The following is a 14,071-nucleotide window of genomic DNA, read 5'->3' as shown; positions in this document are numbered from 1 at the left end:
CAATTTTTTTCTGGCTATGGGGATGGAATCTCTATCCTTGTTTAACATCTGTCTCTGCCATGTAGTCAGTTAGTTGTAAGATAGTGTAAAATACTAAAGAACATAGCTCAGGAATTGCACAATCTTGTAAGTGGAGTTCTGGGGTAATTCCTGTGGGGACTCAGGATTCACATCAGAACCTGGATCCACAAAATTTCCACCACTCACTGAAATTGCCAAGAAATGACAATCTGGGAGATATGTACATTGATTCTACCCACTCCACCTACATACAGCCAGCACTTTCAGCCTGTCTGGTGGTATTCTGGGCTAGCCAGGGAATTCTGTTGGCCGTTCTTCTGATAAGTCCAGCAGAACCAACATCTGTTGAGAGAAACAGAGCATAGGTCCCATTCTGGGCTTTGTGACGTCCCCAACACAGCAGGATCAAATAGTAATCCATCAATTGTGGTGCAGAGTTTCTCCCTTTCTGTATTTATGGAAAACACAACCACCACTCATCTTAATCAATAAAAAATTAGCATTGACTTTGTTTCCCTTATAGCTTTTAATTAATTTTGAAGCTGCCACAACAAAGTAATAACTACTGACAAGAGAGGAAACCTTCTGCTATTCAAAAGAGATTAGTATTGAGAATTACTGACCAATTTACAACCTTTTGATTCTTCTGTGGGAATCACATCAAAATCATGATGTGAAGTCAAACAGTTACTAATGCTAAAGGACTAAAAACAAGTGTGAGGTAATGCTGCTAGTCATTGACTTTTGCAACTTTAAGCAAACAAATAAAATCTGACATGAAGTGCCATTGCTGAGCATCAATGCCATATGAAAGTTTGCACCTCCCAGCAGTGTGTTTGCATTATGTTACGGCATGGCCATGTAGATGCTGTTTGTTATTAACAGCCTGGACTCTCCTAGATTTTTTCCTGTCAAACAACGCAAGCCCTTTCTAAATTTTTTCTTAGTTATGTTAATTCAAAAGCATCTCTACTGACTTTCTAAGTTTCTTCCAAATATTCACAATTTTTTATCCACCAGAAACATTTATATACACAAGGCATCTCTTCCGACTGAGTGGGTCAAATCCACCTGAGCCTCATTCACTCTCTCTTTCCTTTCTCAGCCAGTGACAGATAAGGCTGCAGTCAGGTTCTGCCACCTGGCTTGATCTTGCAGGGCTGCTTCTGCTTCTGTCCACTTTCATCCGCACAATAATACTTCAGTACAAAACTAAATCAAGGATTGAATAAAATGCAGTACTAATCTTGAGAGAAAAATATCACCTTTCAAGTATTTGTTTCCTGAGGTTCAATGATTTGGTACTGAACCATACAGACTAGGAACTCTACAGTTTATTAATTGCTTTCCAGAGTACTTTAACTCTCCGTTAGAAATTGTGCATGGGCATTGGGCTCAACTTAACAAATAGCCTGTTTAGGCTCATGAGTACCAAGTTAAAAGGTATTGAATAGTTGAATAATCTGATTGGAACCATTCCCCAGCACAGATTACCGCTGTCAGAAGAGAGAAGATAAAGGGAAAAATTTGGAACAGTGAAGTTTCAAGGGCACTAGCTCCTCTACCTGCAGTTGCAGTCTCCCAGGTAGAGGACACTCAACACCACCTGGAAAGTAGCCAAAATTCTTTTAAAAATTACTGTTCCACATTGGCCTGTGTAATCCATCTCTTTGTGAATAACTGTCTAGGCTTTTCACGCTACCCTGTCAGAGGAGGTGTTTCTTTAATTTGCATCCTATTATATCTGCCTATATGTGCCCAGGAAAGTGTCTCCCAGCAAACTATGCTCCTGCCCACAGCAGATCAAACTGTTGTGGAGCTGGTGGGAAACCTGATCCTCCTCACACTGAGATCCCTTAACAAGTTCAGCGTCTCAGCTGAAGCAACTCAGATGATTAATTTGGTTATCTTTCCTGTAAACTGCTTTGTACTTTCTTACCCTCTGCTCTTTGGGTCTTATTACACTACATCTCATTTCCCAGGTGATAAACAGAAGGTGGGTAAATGGTCTTCTGGATCTTAGCCAATGCTATCCTGTTTCTGGCCACTCAGGAGATTGTGACGATGGTCTCTCAATTATTCCTTCTGTACCTGACCTACACTTGGCAGCTCTTAGTGAAGTTTTGACTAAGATGCAGCACTTTTCATGTAGGGAATTGTAAGTGTGAACCTGTATCTCAGTATATTCCACAGTGCAATGCAGTGCACACTGTTCTAGCTCCCTATGTTATCCTACCACCAGGATCATACTCACAAAGTTCATGAAACTACCTGCTTTCCTTTCTTAAATGACTACTGAGCGCTGGTTAAATAATTGTTAAGTAATTGATTTTCAAAAAAAAAATTACTTTGAATTTTTACTTCAATGTCATTTAGAGGTTCAAACTAATAGGCCTCCTTATCAGACTTGTTTTAAGGTATTTTCCTAATCTTTAGTCTTTAACTTGGGACAACTGAGGAGCAGGCAAATTACCTGCTTCTACACTTGTGTTAACAGTGCTCTGAAAATAGATGGCAGCTTACAGACTGCACACTCTAATAGCAAATCTTTGATGTGTACATCATTGGACCCCAATTCGCAAATGAAAAGAATTTACCACCTGACTCAGGTAGGCACCTCGGGCACAGGGTATGGTGGGGAGGGGGGGAGGAAACAATTCTGCAGGGACAGCAGGTGCAGATACAAATTATTCCTCAGTGATTTTAGGGGTACTACCTCAATGTTAGTTAAAATTATGAACCAATAATGGTCCATGATGATAACCCTGTGGTTTTATTTACAGACATAACAACTGTATTTTTTTGGCTTGTTACAGGTCCTCCATAGGCAACTGGTGCTTGCATCGATTTCCTTTCTCTTACCTTCAATGGACTGGAAAATCGAGCAGGCTGTATAGTGGGCAGCCAGTGTATAGTGGGCAGTATAGTGCATAGTCCCACTGTACAGTGGGCAGAGATATAGTCCCACTGTATAGTGGGAAGAGATATAGTCCCACTGTATAGTGGGCAGCCAATGGCTGTATAGTGGGCAGTATAGTGCATAGTCCCACTGTACAGTGGGCAGAGTTTTGGTCCCACTGTATAGTGGGCAGCCAATGTATAGTGGGCAGTATAGTGCATAGTCCCACTGTACAGTGGGCAGAGATATAGTCCCACTGTATAGTGGGCAGCCAATGGCTGTATAGTGGGCAGAGATATAGTCCCACTGTATAGTGGGCAGCCAATGGTTGTATAGTGGGCAGAGATATAGTCCCACTGTACAGTGGGCAGAGATATAGTCCCACTGTATAGTGGGCAGAGATATAGTCCCACTGTATAGTGGGCAGCCAATGGCTGTATAGTGGGCAGAGATATAGTCCCACTGTATAGTGGGCAGCCAATGGTTGTATAGTGGGCAGAGATATAGTCCCACTGTACAGTGGGCAGAGATATAGTCCCACTGTATAGTGGGCAGCCAATGTATAGTGGGTAGTATAGTGCATAGTCCCAATGTACAGTGGGCAGAGTTTTGGTCCCACTGTATAGTGGGCAGCCAATGGCTGTATAGTGGGCAGAGATATAGTCCCACTGTATAGTGGGCAGAGATATAGTCCCACTGTATAGTGGGCAGCCAATGGCTGTATAGTGGGCAGCCAATCCACAACAGCCTAGTTTCTCCCTTCGCTGGAGTTGAAAATGACTCCCTCAAGGAATCCATTAAAAACTGCTAGAATTACCAAGTAGTTTTAAACTTCTTCTGTAAAACTTTTAATACTGCATTCAAACTAAAGGTTCTTCTCTCCTGATTACCAAGAAAGTCACATATTTGATAAAAGCAAAAATGCTGGAAAAACTCAGCTGATCTGGCAGCATCTATGGAGAGAGAAACAGAGTTAACATTTCGAGTCCAATGTGACTCCTCTTCGGAGCTGGTTTTGAATGTTGATCATATGTGATCACTGGATCCAGGCTGGGGTGATACGACTGATCGCAGCAGCCATGAAGGGAAGTGAAAAATATTGCCAGATTTCATGCTCCCGTTCTCAAATGGTGGGTGCCCCTGACTGTAGGTGGGTTGGGAATTGGACCATGTGGTCAAAGAACCTTCAGATACTGACCCTGTTTGGAGTGTTTCCATTACACATGGTCTAATACAGCAGCATGAATTGCTGTCTTCAGGACAGGCCAGAGAAAAGGGGGAGAAACAGATTGAAAAAAGGGGCCAAAAGAATCACAGAAAAAGAAAACCATTCAGACTACTTTCTTTGCAGTTTGGAAGTTTGTACTAGTCGTCTCCAAAGAGAAGCTACTACAGTTTTAACTGCACAATGCTCGTGGTACTTTTAACACAAAGAAAACCTCCTTGAATTAATGTTCATTTTAGTCACACCAATAAGTTTGAGGGGTGCTGACAGAGTGAAGGCATTGGTCACTGGGAAGTCACAAAACAAATCCGACAGTTCATCTCGCTCCTCTAACTCATAGGTGGCATCGTTAAGCATTCGTTGGTGCAAGTGGCAGGTCTGCTCAATCTTCAGTTTGTTGATGTCACTACGAAGACGCATCAGTTGTCTCGCCAGCAGCTGGTCTTGCAGGCGCATTTCTGTCTGGTTTAAAACAATAAACCTGTGGATTAGTAAAGTGACAACCAGCAAAAACACATCAACACCGGTTCAACAAATAGGCAAATTTTCTCATTGCTGATTGCAGCAGAAGCACAAAAATGTTGGATGTCATGATCGTGTGAGTTGTACATGGATTATTAATAGGGATAGATCAGGGGAGCTGAAAAGTCTCTTCCACACTTTATGAAATTCACACAGTAACTAAGTAAATTTAGGAAAATACATTCAGAAGTGATTTTAAAAAAATGTTTTTACCTCCGTTATTTTAAATTCTCAAACAATCATAGGCTTTGTGTGCATTCTGTCTGGTCAAAGTGAAGATGGGCAGTGTAACTGAAGGGTAAGGCCAAACACTGATGGTCAGTCCTTGTGCTGATCGAAAGTCATCTGTGTGAAGCCTATTGTCCGTATTCACTCGTGCTGGAATCAATTTACCTTTCAGTTCACTCCTTCTTGGATGGATTGAACTCTTGTTCCCTGCACCTCTTTAATTGTTTTCCAAATAGTTTGCTGTCTGTATCTACTCCTTGCCATCCCAATGTAACTGACCAACAACTGCTGATGTCTTTTAGCTCCCAGCCTTTGGGACTTCTCTTTGGTTTTAAAAGAAGTATGCATTAAAACATTGTAGTATAAGTGTCTGGCACATGCAGGGTTAATGTGGGATTGAGTGCAATACTGCCCACACAATGACATAGGAAGGCACATGACCCAGACCTAGGGTTGGTGTGGTGTTGAACAGGGACATGTCAAGACCTAGATATGGAGATAGCTTCTTGCCTGTACCCTTTACTGTGTACATCTTTATATTACAAGTGGTTAATAAAGACTTGCTGTTAATGTACATGAGGCTACGAAGACTCGTTTTGTCACCAACACCATCCCAACAACCATCTGTTCCTACTCTGTCCTCTGCCATCACCCTTCCTCAGCCTTGATATTAGCGTAGGGCTCCAATCTCCTGTCCAACATCTGTTCTTTTATTTTAGTTTCTGAGGCTGCCATGTCCGAGTTCTCTCTGAGTATCACAATATGGTTCCTCAAACAGCCTTCACCATCACCCAATAAAAACAAAATGGAACATGCAATGAAATGAAGAGAACTAATTGGAACTAGAAACTGAAGACAGAAACAAGCAACATCCCAATCACAATGAAAACAAGGAGACAGTGAACAGAAATGTCAAAATCGTTAAGCAACAACAAAAAATGCTGCTGGCTGTCATAGAGGAGTGTTCCTTCTAGGGGGGCTGGAGGTCAGTTATGTCAAATAACATAATTTGATTTGAAACTAATGGCTGCTGGCCAGTAGCAAGCTGTTGTTGTGTAAATTGAATTTGTTTCTGAAATGCTACTGTGTTACTGGGATGTGCTGATGATTGAGTGTGTGAGTGAGTGGTGCTCTGTTGGATAAATCATCCTTTTTATGATGCATTTGGATAAATATTTTTAATGTGAACTTTGTTGAGCGCTTGTGTGCTTTTCAATGAGCTAAAAGGGAATGTGTGTTCGAACTTACCAATTCCTTCCTCAGCCAGCTCAACGCCTTGTCAATATTTTCAAAGCTGCTAAATTTTCCTGGAGTCAAACTGCCATCCTTCACAGAACTCCCACTGAGCGGCTCTGGTGTTCTCTTGAGGTTGCTGGGCTCTTCACTGGGTTTCTTTGTCACTGGGAGCCCTTGGTCTTCTGATGGCTTTGAGCTTTTCCAGTCTTTTCCTTCAAGTTTAGCTTTCCACTCTAGATAGGAAGGTCTTCTGGTTTCAAGCCTCAGTTTTTGGGTGAGTGCTTTCAGACTCCTCAGATGATCATCATTCTGACTCTCTGGGTCATCCTGTCCATCTTCAAAAAGCTTTATTTCAAGTTTTGGCACAGACTGTGTAGCCATTGTGTCTTATTTAAACTGGAGCTATTTTCTGTAAGAGAGAAGCAGATCCCCTGAAATCCTATTCTAATGAACTGTGTTTAGAAAAGTTTCAGTACTCCCAGTTTTGAAATTTCTCTTCATTTAACGTACTTGAGAAAACAAGATTTCATTATGAGTTGATTTGACTGATATTATTAATGCTTTGCATTTTAGTGGTCTTTTATTATGTGGTGTATTTTACTCACAACATGAACTAAAATATATTTTTGCCAATTTCTTCCAATGTGGATTTATAAAACTCCCGATGAAAATCCTGATATGTATTAGTGGAAGAAATTCAAAAAAATGTTTAAAGATATACAAAGGACAAATTTTTACTTCCACCAGCTTTCCTTAGTGTCCGCCAGAAGCTCTTGTGCCTTGGGTCTAGACAGAGTCGACAGGGAGAAACTGTTCCCGCTCGTAAACAGATCGAGAACCAGAGGGCACAGTTTTAAAGTGTTTTGCAAAAGAAGCAAATGCGAAGTGCGGGAAAACTTTTTCACACAGCGAGTAGTTAGTGTTTGGAATGCACTGCCTAGAAATGTAGCGGAGGCAGGTTCAATTGAGGCATTCAAGAGGGCATTGAATGATTATTTAAATAGATACAATGTGTAGGGTTATGAGGAAAAGGCAGGAGATTGGCATTAAGTTAAAATATAAGAGAGCCGATGCAGACACGATAGGCCAAATGGCCTCCTTTTGCACCATAACAATTGTGTGATTTTGCAATTGTGCCTCTCTACATCGCGCTTTTCCAACCCACCACAGTCCTTTCTGCAAGTGCTGCAATTCCTGGTTGATTGTTCAACATAATGAAATCGAAATGATAGGTAGAATTCAGATATCATGGCAGAATTAAATATATTTAGCATAAATGCTAAGTTGTGATTGTCAAACTCAATAATGCACTTCTTTACCTTCCTTGGTTGCTGATGTGATAACAACACCAGATCCGGGCTCCTAACAGGTTAGTGATGAATCTGTTGTGAGGCAGAACATTCCTGTTAGGAACTAGCAGTGCTGTTATAGCAGAAATAAAAACACTGGAGATGGTAATGGATGCCAGGAATTTACTTGTGGGCTCTCCCATTCAGCCAGTGTAAATCTATCAGGAAACCCTGGTTACCGCTCTCTCTGGGGCTTAACTGAAGTTACAGCAGCCGACTGGGAGAATTGGCTGCTGGAGCTTCGGTGCAGGATTGATATAAATTCTTTTTATCGAGTTATCCGGGCTTTCCACTTATCTCCCACTGACTGGAAGGAAAACCGCCAAGGAAAAGCAAAGGATAGATTTAATACACAGCAACCAAAAATGACTGTTTAAACTACCTTCCACAGAACAGTTAGGCACAGGCTGCCTCATGCTCTGTGAACATTCCTGTTACCTAGGTGATTGAGACAAGGAGGAGAAATCCAGAGAGGCTGGTGCCCCCACCCCCCCTCTCAAAAAATGCTGCATTAACAACATAGATTGTTATCTTGACGCTGAATCCCTAGGACAAAGGTTCAACAAATATGATAGTACAGCACATCATACAGAACGAGATGTGATGCCCTGCTTCTGACAGGCAGTTAAGTCATTTTGTTTACTGCCTCCTTATCTGTCAGCACCATGTTTCAGGGGTCAGGGATTTTCAACAGCCAGCTGCCATTTCTGGTTTGAAAAGGAAACGATTGGCAGAGGAAAGCCAGTGCACACCGTTCTCCTGTAGATTCAATTTTCGGACAGGCCCTTAAATGAACTCCAAGCACTCCCACTCAAAGCAGGGGTGCAGCTGCTTCAATATATAACTTGAGGTTCTATGCTGGTTATAAAATACCGCTTGTGATTTACATGTAAAAATGGGTGGAGAATGCACCTTGTATGCTGTTCCTGATTGTACTGGACATTGAGGGGCTGAAGCAACAGCTTTTACAGAGATTGTCAGAGGTCATTCTGGAAAGATACTGTTTTTTTCAAAATTTTGGGGGCCAGAAGCCAACTTTCTGCAGTCTGAAATTGGCAGGTGAAACTAGGTATCCCTTCGACACCTACAACTTGCTGATTAATGTTAACTGAAGCTCAAACCTGAGAGTGACTAAAGCTTCCTGATTGTGGCTTTGGGTGAGTGCTGCAGGCACCACCCACTTCAAGACTGTTTTAGGCCTAAATTGAGGCATCTTTTTGATATCAGGGTTGAGGCACATTTGCACACAGCCAATAACTAACCCCCACCAATCAGTTCAAAGTAAAGACTTACATGAACTGATGGCCTCTCATGAAAGTGGGATCCAGATCTTCTAGGACAGTCTGATCATCTTTCAAGTTTATTTTCTGCTGCAACCTGGATATGATCATTCCATATTTGCGTTCTGTTGATAATAACACCCAGAGCCCTGATCTGATTTGGTGAAACAGTCAGAGCTGCTGAACTAGTGCATTAAAGAAGTACATTCAGCTGCTGTGCCTGGCATTTTTGTTTGACAGATTTATAGAACCATAGGATGGTTACAGCCCTCTGAGGCAGCAATTCACCTAGTGCCACTCCCCAGCTCTTTTCCCTGTAGCTGCAAATTTTACCTTTTCAGATAATGATTCAATTCCCTTTTGAAAGCCTCAATTGAACCTGCCTCCACCACACTCTCAGACAGTGCATTCCAGATCCAGGAAAGTTTCAACTTCCAATGGACAATCCCCATGCTCCCCAGGACCCTCTGTGAATGTCTCCGACTCTGGGTTAGAGTTGGAGACTTGGGACAGTTCCGTGGTATTATCGGAATAGTTACCCAGGAAATGTTAGATAGATTAAGTCCTAGTCTAACATTGGGTAACTACACAACTGACTTCCCAATCACTCACACTAACACCTCTAATCACTCCCCCCCCCGCCAACCTCAACTTCCCCCCTGAACCACCAACTACCATCCGATCATCTGACTACCCTGCCCCCGACCCGATTACATTCCTGACTCGACTATTCCCGACTACCCAACAAACCTGACTACCACTCACCCACCTACCACTTCACCCACCCATCACCATATCCACCTACCTACTACCTCACCCATCTGCGCCCTATTCACCTGCCATGTCACCCGCCTGACATTTTACCTAGCTGCTACCTCACCCGCTTATCCCCTAACCCACTTGTCATCTCTCCCACCTGCCACCTCACCCATCCATCCCCCTGCCCAACTACCTATTCACCCATTCCCCTAACATTCATTCACTAATGTCTATTCACTAACATTCAAACTGGATCTTTAAACTTACCATAGGGCAGCTAGTGCCATTAAAAAATGGGCCGTGTCCTGTCTCTCTCTGACTCCACTCAGCTTCCATAGAGTTCCGGGGAGTTGCTGCGCTGCGTATTTCTGTGAGAGCTGGGCTCAGAAGGTGCCGGTAGAAGTGTGCAGCGAGTCGGGGGAGTATTCAATATTCAGTTATGTGTTCTTCCTGCCAAAGATGAATGACTTCACACTTCTCTACATTAAATTTAATGTCCACCCATTCTACCAATCTGTCTTTTGAAGTTCTACACTATCCTCCTCATGGTTCAAAATACTTTTGTATCATCCACAAATTTTGAAATTGTGCCCTGCACACCAAGCTTATTAATCTATATCAGGGAGAGCAGGAGTCCCAACACCGACCCCTGGAAAACTCTACTTTAAACCTTCCTCCAGTCCAAAAGACACCCATTCACCGCTACTCTGTTTCCTATCACTCAGCCAATTTCATATCCATGCTGTTACTGTCCCTCTTATTCCATGAGCTCTAACTTTGCTCACAAGTCTGTTGAGTGGCACTTCATTAAACAGCTTTTGGAAGACCATGTACACCACATCAATAGCATTACCCTTATCAACCCTCTGCAACATAATCATAAACACCAGCAAGTTAGTTAAACATGAATTGTCCTTAACAAATCCATTTGTTTACCTTTCCAATAGAGCCTGCCAAATGAATCCACGTTCCACGAAGGGATACTATCTATTGATCTGAAATAATAAATGAAATTGGCTGAAGATCCACTATTTTAATGCTCTGAAATTGTCTTTTCCTGTTCTTTACGACCCTTGTTCTGCAGGAATTGCAAGTCCAATTCAGACAGAGCTTTCAAATTCCGGTTGGGGGCTTGTGGTTGGGGTGGGGGGTCATTAGCAGATCTTCCACCAACTCCTGCCTCCAAATTCAAGGGGCTGTAACAGGAGCTTCAAGATTTACTGAAGAATTCTTCGGTCTACACCCTTGAAAAACCAGCATGGAACCCACTTCAGTCCAGACCTGGCAAGAGGTTCCTTCTGAATTTCTTGGACAGCCCAAACTTTTTGTAAATAAAATAATCAATCCCAGAGGTGATCAATCACAAATAAATAAACTGTAACCTCCCTGTTGCCTGGAGACACACGCTATCCAGGAATGTTTTGAACAGACTCAAGCATTTCCCTGATATCATCAACATCATTTTAGTGCAATCCTCTGGGAGCGAAAGGATGGAAGATACAGTATTTGGATAAATAAAACAATTTTTAACATTGCTTCATAATGTTTTATCACTGTTTTGTGCTCTAGGTAAATATTCATATCTACAGTGTTTTCCAGTTTACTTGTGGTTAGGCAACACTAACATCATTCTATAATCTAGAAACTTCCAAAATCCAGAAATCACTTGGTCCCAAGCATTCCAGACTGGGGAGGTTAAATTGTAGTCAAATTCTTTGGCCTATTTGGGCTTCAGGAGGGCTCTGCTCAGGGGCTGAACAGTTGGCCCAGGACAGCTGCCACTGTTGGGCCCTTGCAAGCACTGGTAACCCAACCACTCGATAGCCTCGCCCCCAGCACTTGGCAAAGGTGGGTGGTGGTTCCTCTTTTCAGGATCCAACTGCAATCTTTTAAGGGTTTTCACCTCCACTACTCTAACTGAAAGTTAATTCCCTACGTAGATCACTCCTGTGTGAAGAATTTCTTGTTATCGATCCTAAATTTAACCAATATTAACTTGAACCTCTGACTCCTTGTCTTTCTCTTGCAATATAATTTAAAGCAGTTTTCTTGATTTACCATTCGCCTGTCAAAGGTGGAAATGCAAATAAAAGTACCATAAGGAGACAAATTGGATTATGAAGTATAATATACAGTGATGTTGAATACCGTAGAAAAGAAGACTTCTGAATTTGTATAAAACTTTGGTTGGGCCACATTTGGAGTGCTTTGTAAGCTATAGGCACTTCATTATAAGAACAATACCAGAGCTAAGGAAAATGTACTTCAAAAGCTCATCAAAATACCAGAAATGAGAGGACATAGCTCCAAAAACATTTTGAGAGGGTAAAGAAAAGGCTGTTTTAACTGGTGATTTGGTAACAAAGTGGGGCCTGCAAAACTGCAGAGGCTCTGACACCTTCCGGTTGTAGGTCAGGTGGAGATGTACAGAAGGCACAGAAATGCAGCCACAACCAGATCACCATGAGGCCTTGTTTAGGGCAGAGTTTCCATCCGTCCAAAACAGGTCCCCAATGTCAACAGCAGCATGGTCAGAGGAGGAAGATTTCCCTGGCTGGGGTTCAGATTGTGACCTGCTGGCTTAGTGTGGTGCCAGGTAAAAGGATGTGCCTTGCTCTCTTGGTCAGCAGAAGTAGGGTCTACCTTGTAGGTCTAGGCCTGGGTCTTGCCCTGAATCCTTGCACATAGAACATTTCAGGGAATGGTAGAGCCCACCATGGTGGGCCTAGTTAAGCTGGGTTTGTTTCAAGCAGCAGGTCTCACCTGCAATAGCTATTCCTCCATTATGGTGGCAGCTGAAATTCATCCAAACTGGTACTGTCACCGGCCAGGAATATTTAAAATAGGAAATCTCCTCTTGACCCAGAGTCAGCTGTGGGGATTCTTTGTGGAAGATCCCAGCTTTTACACCAAGATTAATGGCGCTTGGATCTCCAGAGTCTCAATTATCACTAGAAAATGAAGAGGAAGTTGGAAGAGTTATTTTCACAGTGAGAAATTATTATTAGAATATAGAAGTGGAGATTTAATTTTGTGGCATTATTTAGACAAGAGGCAGCCTAGGCAGTGAGTGACCAGAGCAGGGGGTGCTCAGGGCAGTGAGTGACCAGGGCAGGGGGTGCTCAGGGCAGTGAGTGACCAGGGCAGGGGGTGCTCAGGGCAGTGAGTGACCAGGGCAGGGCTGCTCAGGGCAGTGAGTGACCAGAGCAGGGGGTGCTCAGGGCAGTGAGTGACCAGGGCAGGGTGTGCTCAGGGCAGTGAGTGACCAGGGCAGGGGGTGTTCAGAGCAGTGAGTGACCAGGGCAGGGGGTGCTCAGGGCAGTAGTGGCTGCTCAGGGCAATGTGTGGTCAGGGCAGTGGGTACTCAGAGCAGTGAGTGACCAGGGCAGGGCTGCTCAGGGCAGTGAGTGACCAGAGCAGGGGGTGCTCAGGGCAGTGAGTGACCAGGGCAGGGGGTGCTCAGGGCAGTGAGTGACCAGGGCAGTGGGTACTCAGAGCAGTGAGTGACCAGGGCAGGGGGTGCTCAGGGCAGTGAGTGACCAGGGCAGTGGGTACTCAGAGCAGTGAGTGACCAGGGCAGGGGGTGCTCAGGGCAGTGAGTGACCAGGGCAGTGGGTACTCAGGGCTTGCAGGGGCCTGAGTAGCTAATAGGGCATGAAATGGTCAGGGCAGGTGATGGTCAAGGTAGCAGGTGGTCAGAGCACGTGATGGTCAGAGCATCTGCTGGTAGGAGTCAGTGTGGAACCCAATCCATTTTAGTCTTTATTATAAAGCAGTTGGTGAGCTGCCAGCACAAAATATGCTGCCCAGTAGGCAGCTTGCTGATCTAGAGAAAGAAAATTGGGTGGGTTAGGTTATGGTGACTGAATGTGAAGGGCTTGCTGCAATACCTTAAAGTGGAAGGGTATAAGTGTCAAGAATGAAAAGAAGCAAAACTGAGAGCTGCAGGTATCTTAGAACTTACAGTAACAAATATATTGAGTTTGGAAGTCTTCAAGGTTCAAAATCCATAAGGAGGTGCCATGAAAAATTTTAACCGTCCAACCAGCGTTACTGGACTACAGCTGAGTTTCCCTTTAATTTTCACTGAAAATGATCAATTTGAGTCTCGTAACGCCTTAGTTTGGGTGGGAGTATTGAGGTTGGCAGGGACAAAAATGGTGTTGGAGGTCCTAATGCCTAACTATCATTTATGAATGAGATTTCTGTGTGGTTCTGACTGCAGTTGCCTGACTAGAAGTCTGCCTGGAAGACAGGCAGTTAAATGGAAGTGCGGTACCCTTTTTCAAAGCTGCGCGTGCCCCCAGTTTCATTTTATCCTTCGGCTCATCCGACGCCTCAACAAGAAACTTTTTCTCTTTCTCTCAAGTGCTAAGGAACGCAAGCTCCAACAACTCATCGACACCAACACCCATCTAGGACCCTCCACCCCTGTCCCCCCGTCCCTACCCCATCTTCCAATCCCAACCCCAGCCATGTATTCACTATCTCCCCTGACCTTCCCCTCTCCGATGCTGAACGTTCAGTGCTCAGCAAAGGACTTAGTTTCATA

General features: G+C 43.6%; 1 protein-coding gene across 1 annotated transcript; it reads right to left on the bottom strand.

Moving 5' to 3' along the window:
• Positions 1 to 4,343: 4,343 nt before the first annotated feature.
• fam167ab (family with sequence similarity 167 member Ab) lies at positions 4,344 to 6,512 on the bottom strand. The gene is made up of 2 exons (XM_041187440.1): positions 6,144 to 6,512; positions 4,344 to 4,607 (listed from the first exon to the last, which is right to left on the bottom strand). The coding sequence occupies exons 1-2, from the start codon at positions 6,510 to 6,512 to the stop codon at positions 4,344 to 4,346; spliced, it is 633 nt and encodes a 210-aa protein (XP_041043374.1).
• Between the last annotated feature and the right edge of the window lie 7,559 nt (positions 6,513 to 14,071).

This window comes from Carcharodon carcharias, chromosome 5, assembly GCF_017639515.1.
Source record: "Carcharodon carcharias isolate sCarCar2 chromosome 5, sCarCar2.pri, whole genome shotgun sequence".
NCBI lineage: Eukaryota > Metazoa > Chordata > Chondrichthyes > Lamniformes > Lamnidae > Carcharodon > Carcharodon carcharias.
The sequence above is the reverse complement of the archived record's forward strand: the minus strand, read 5'-3'. Positions and strand labels throughout refer to the sequence as shown.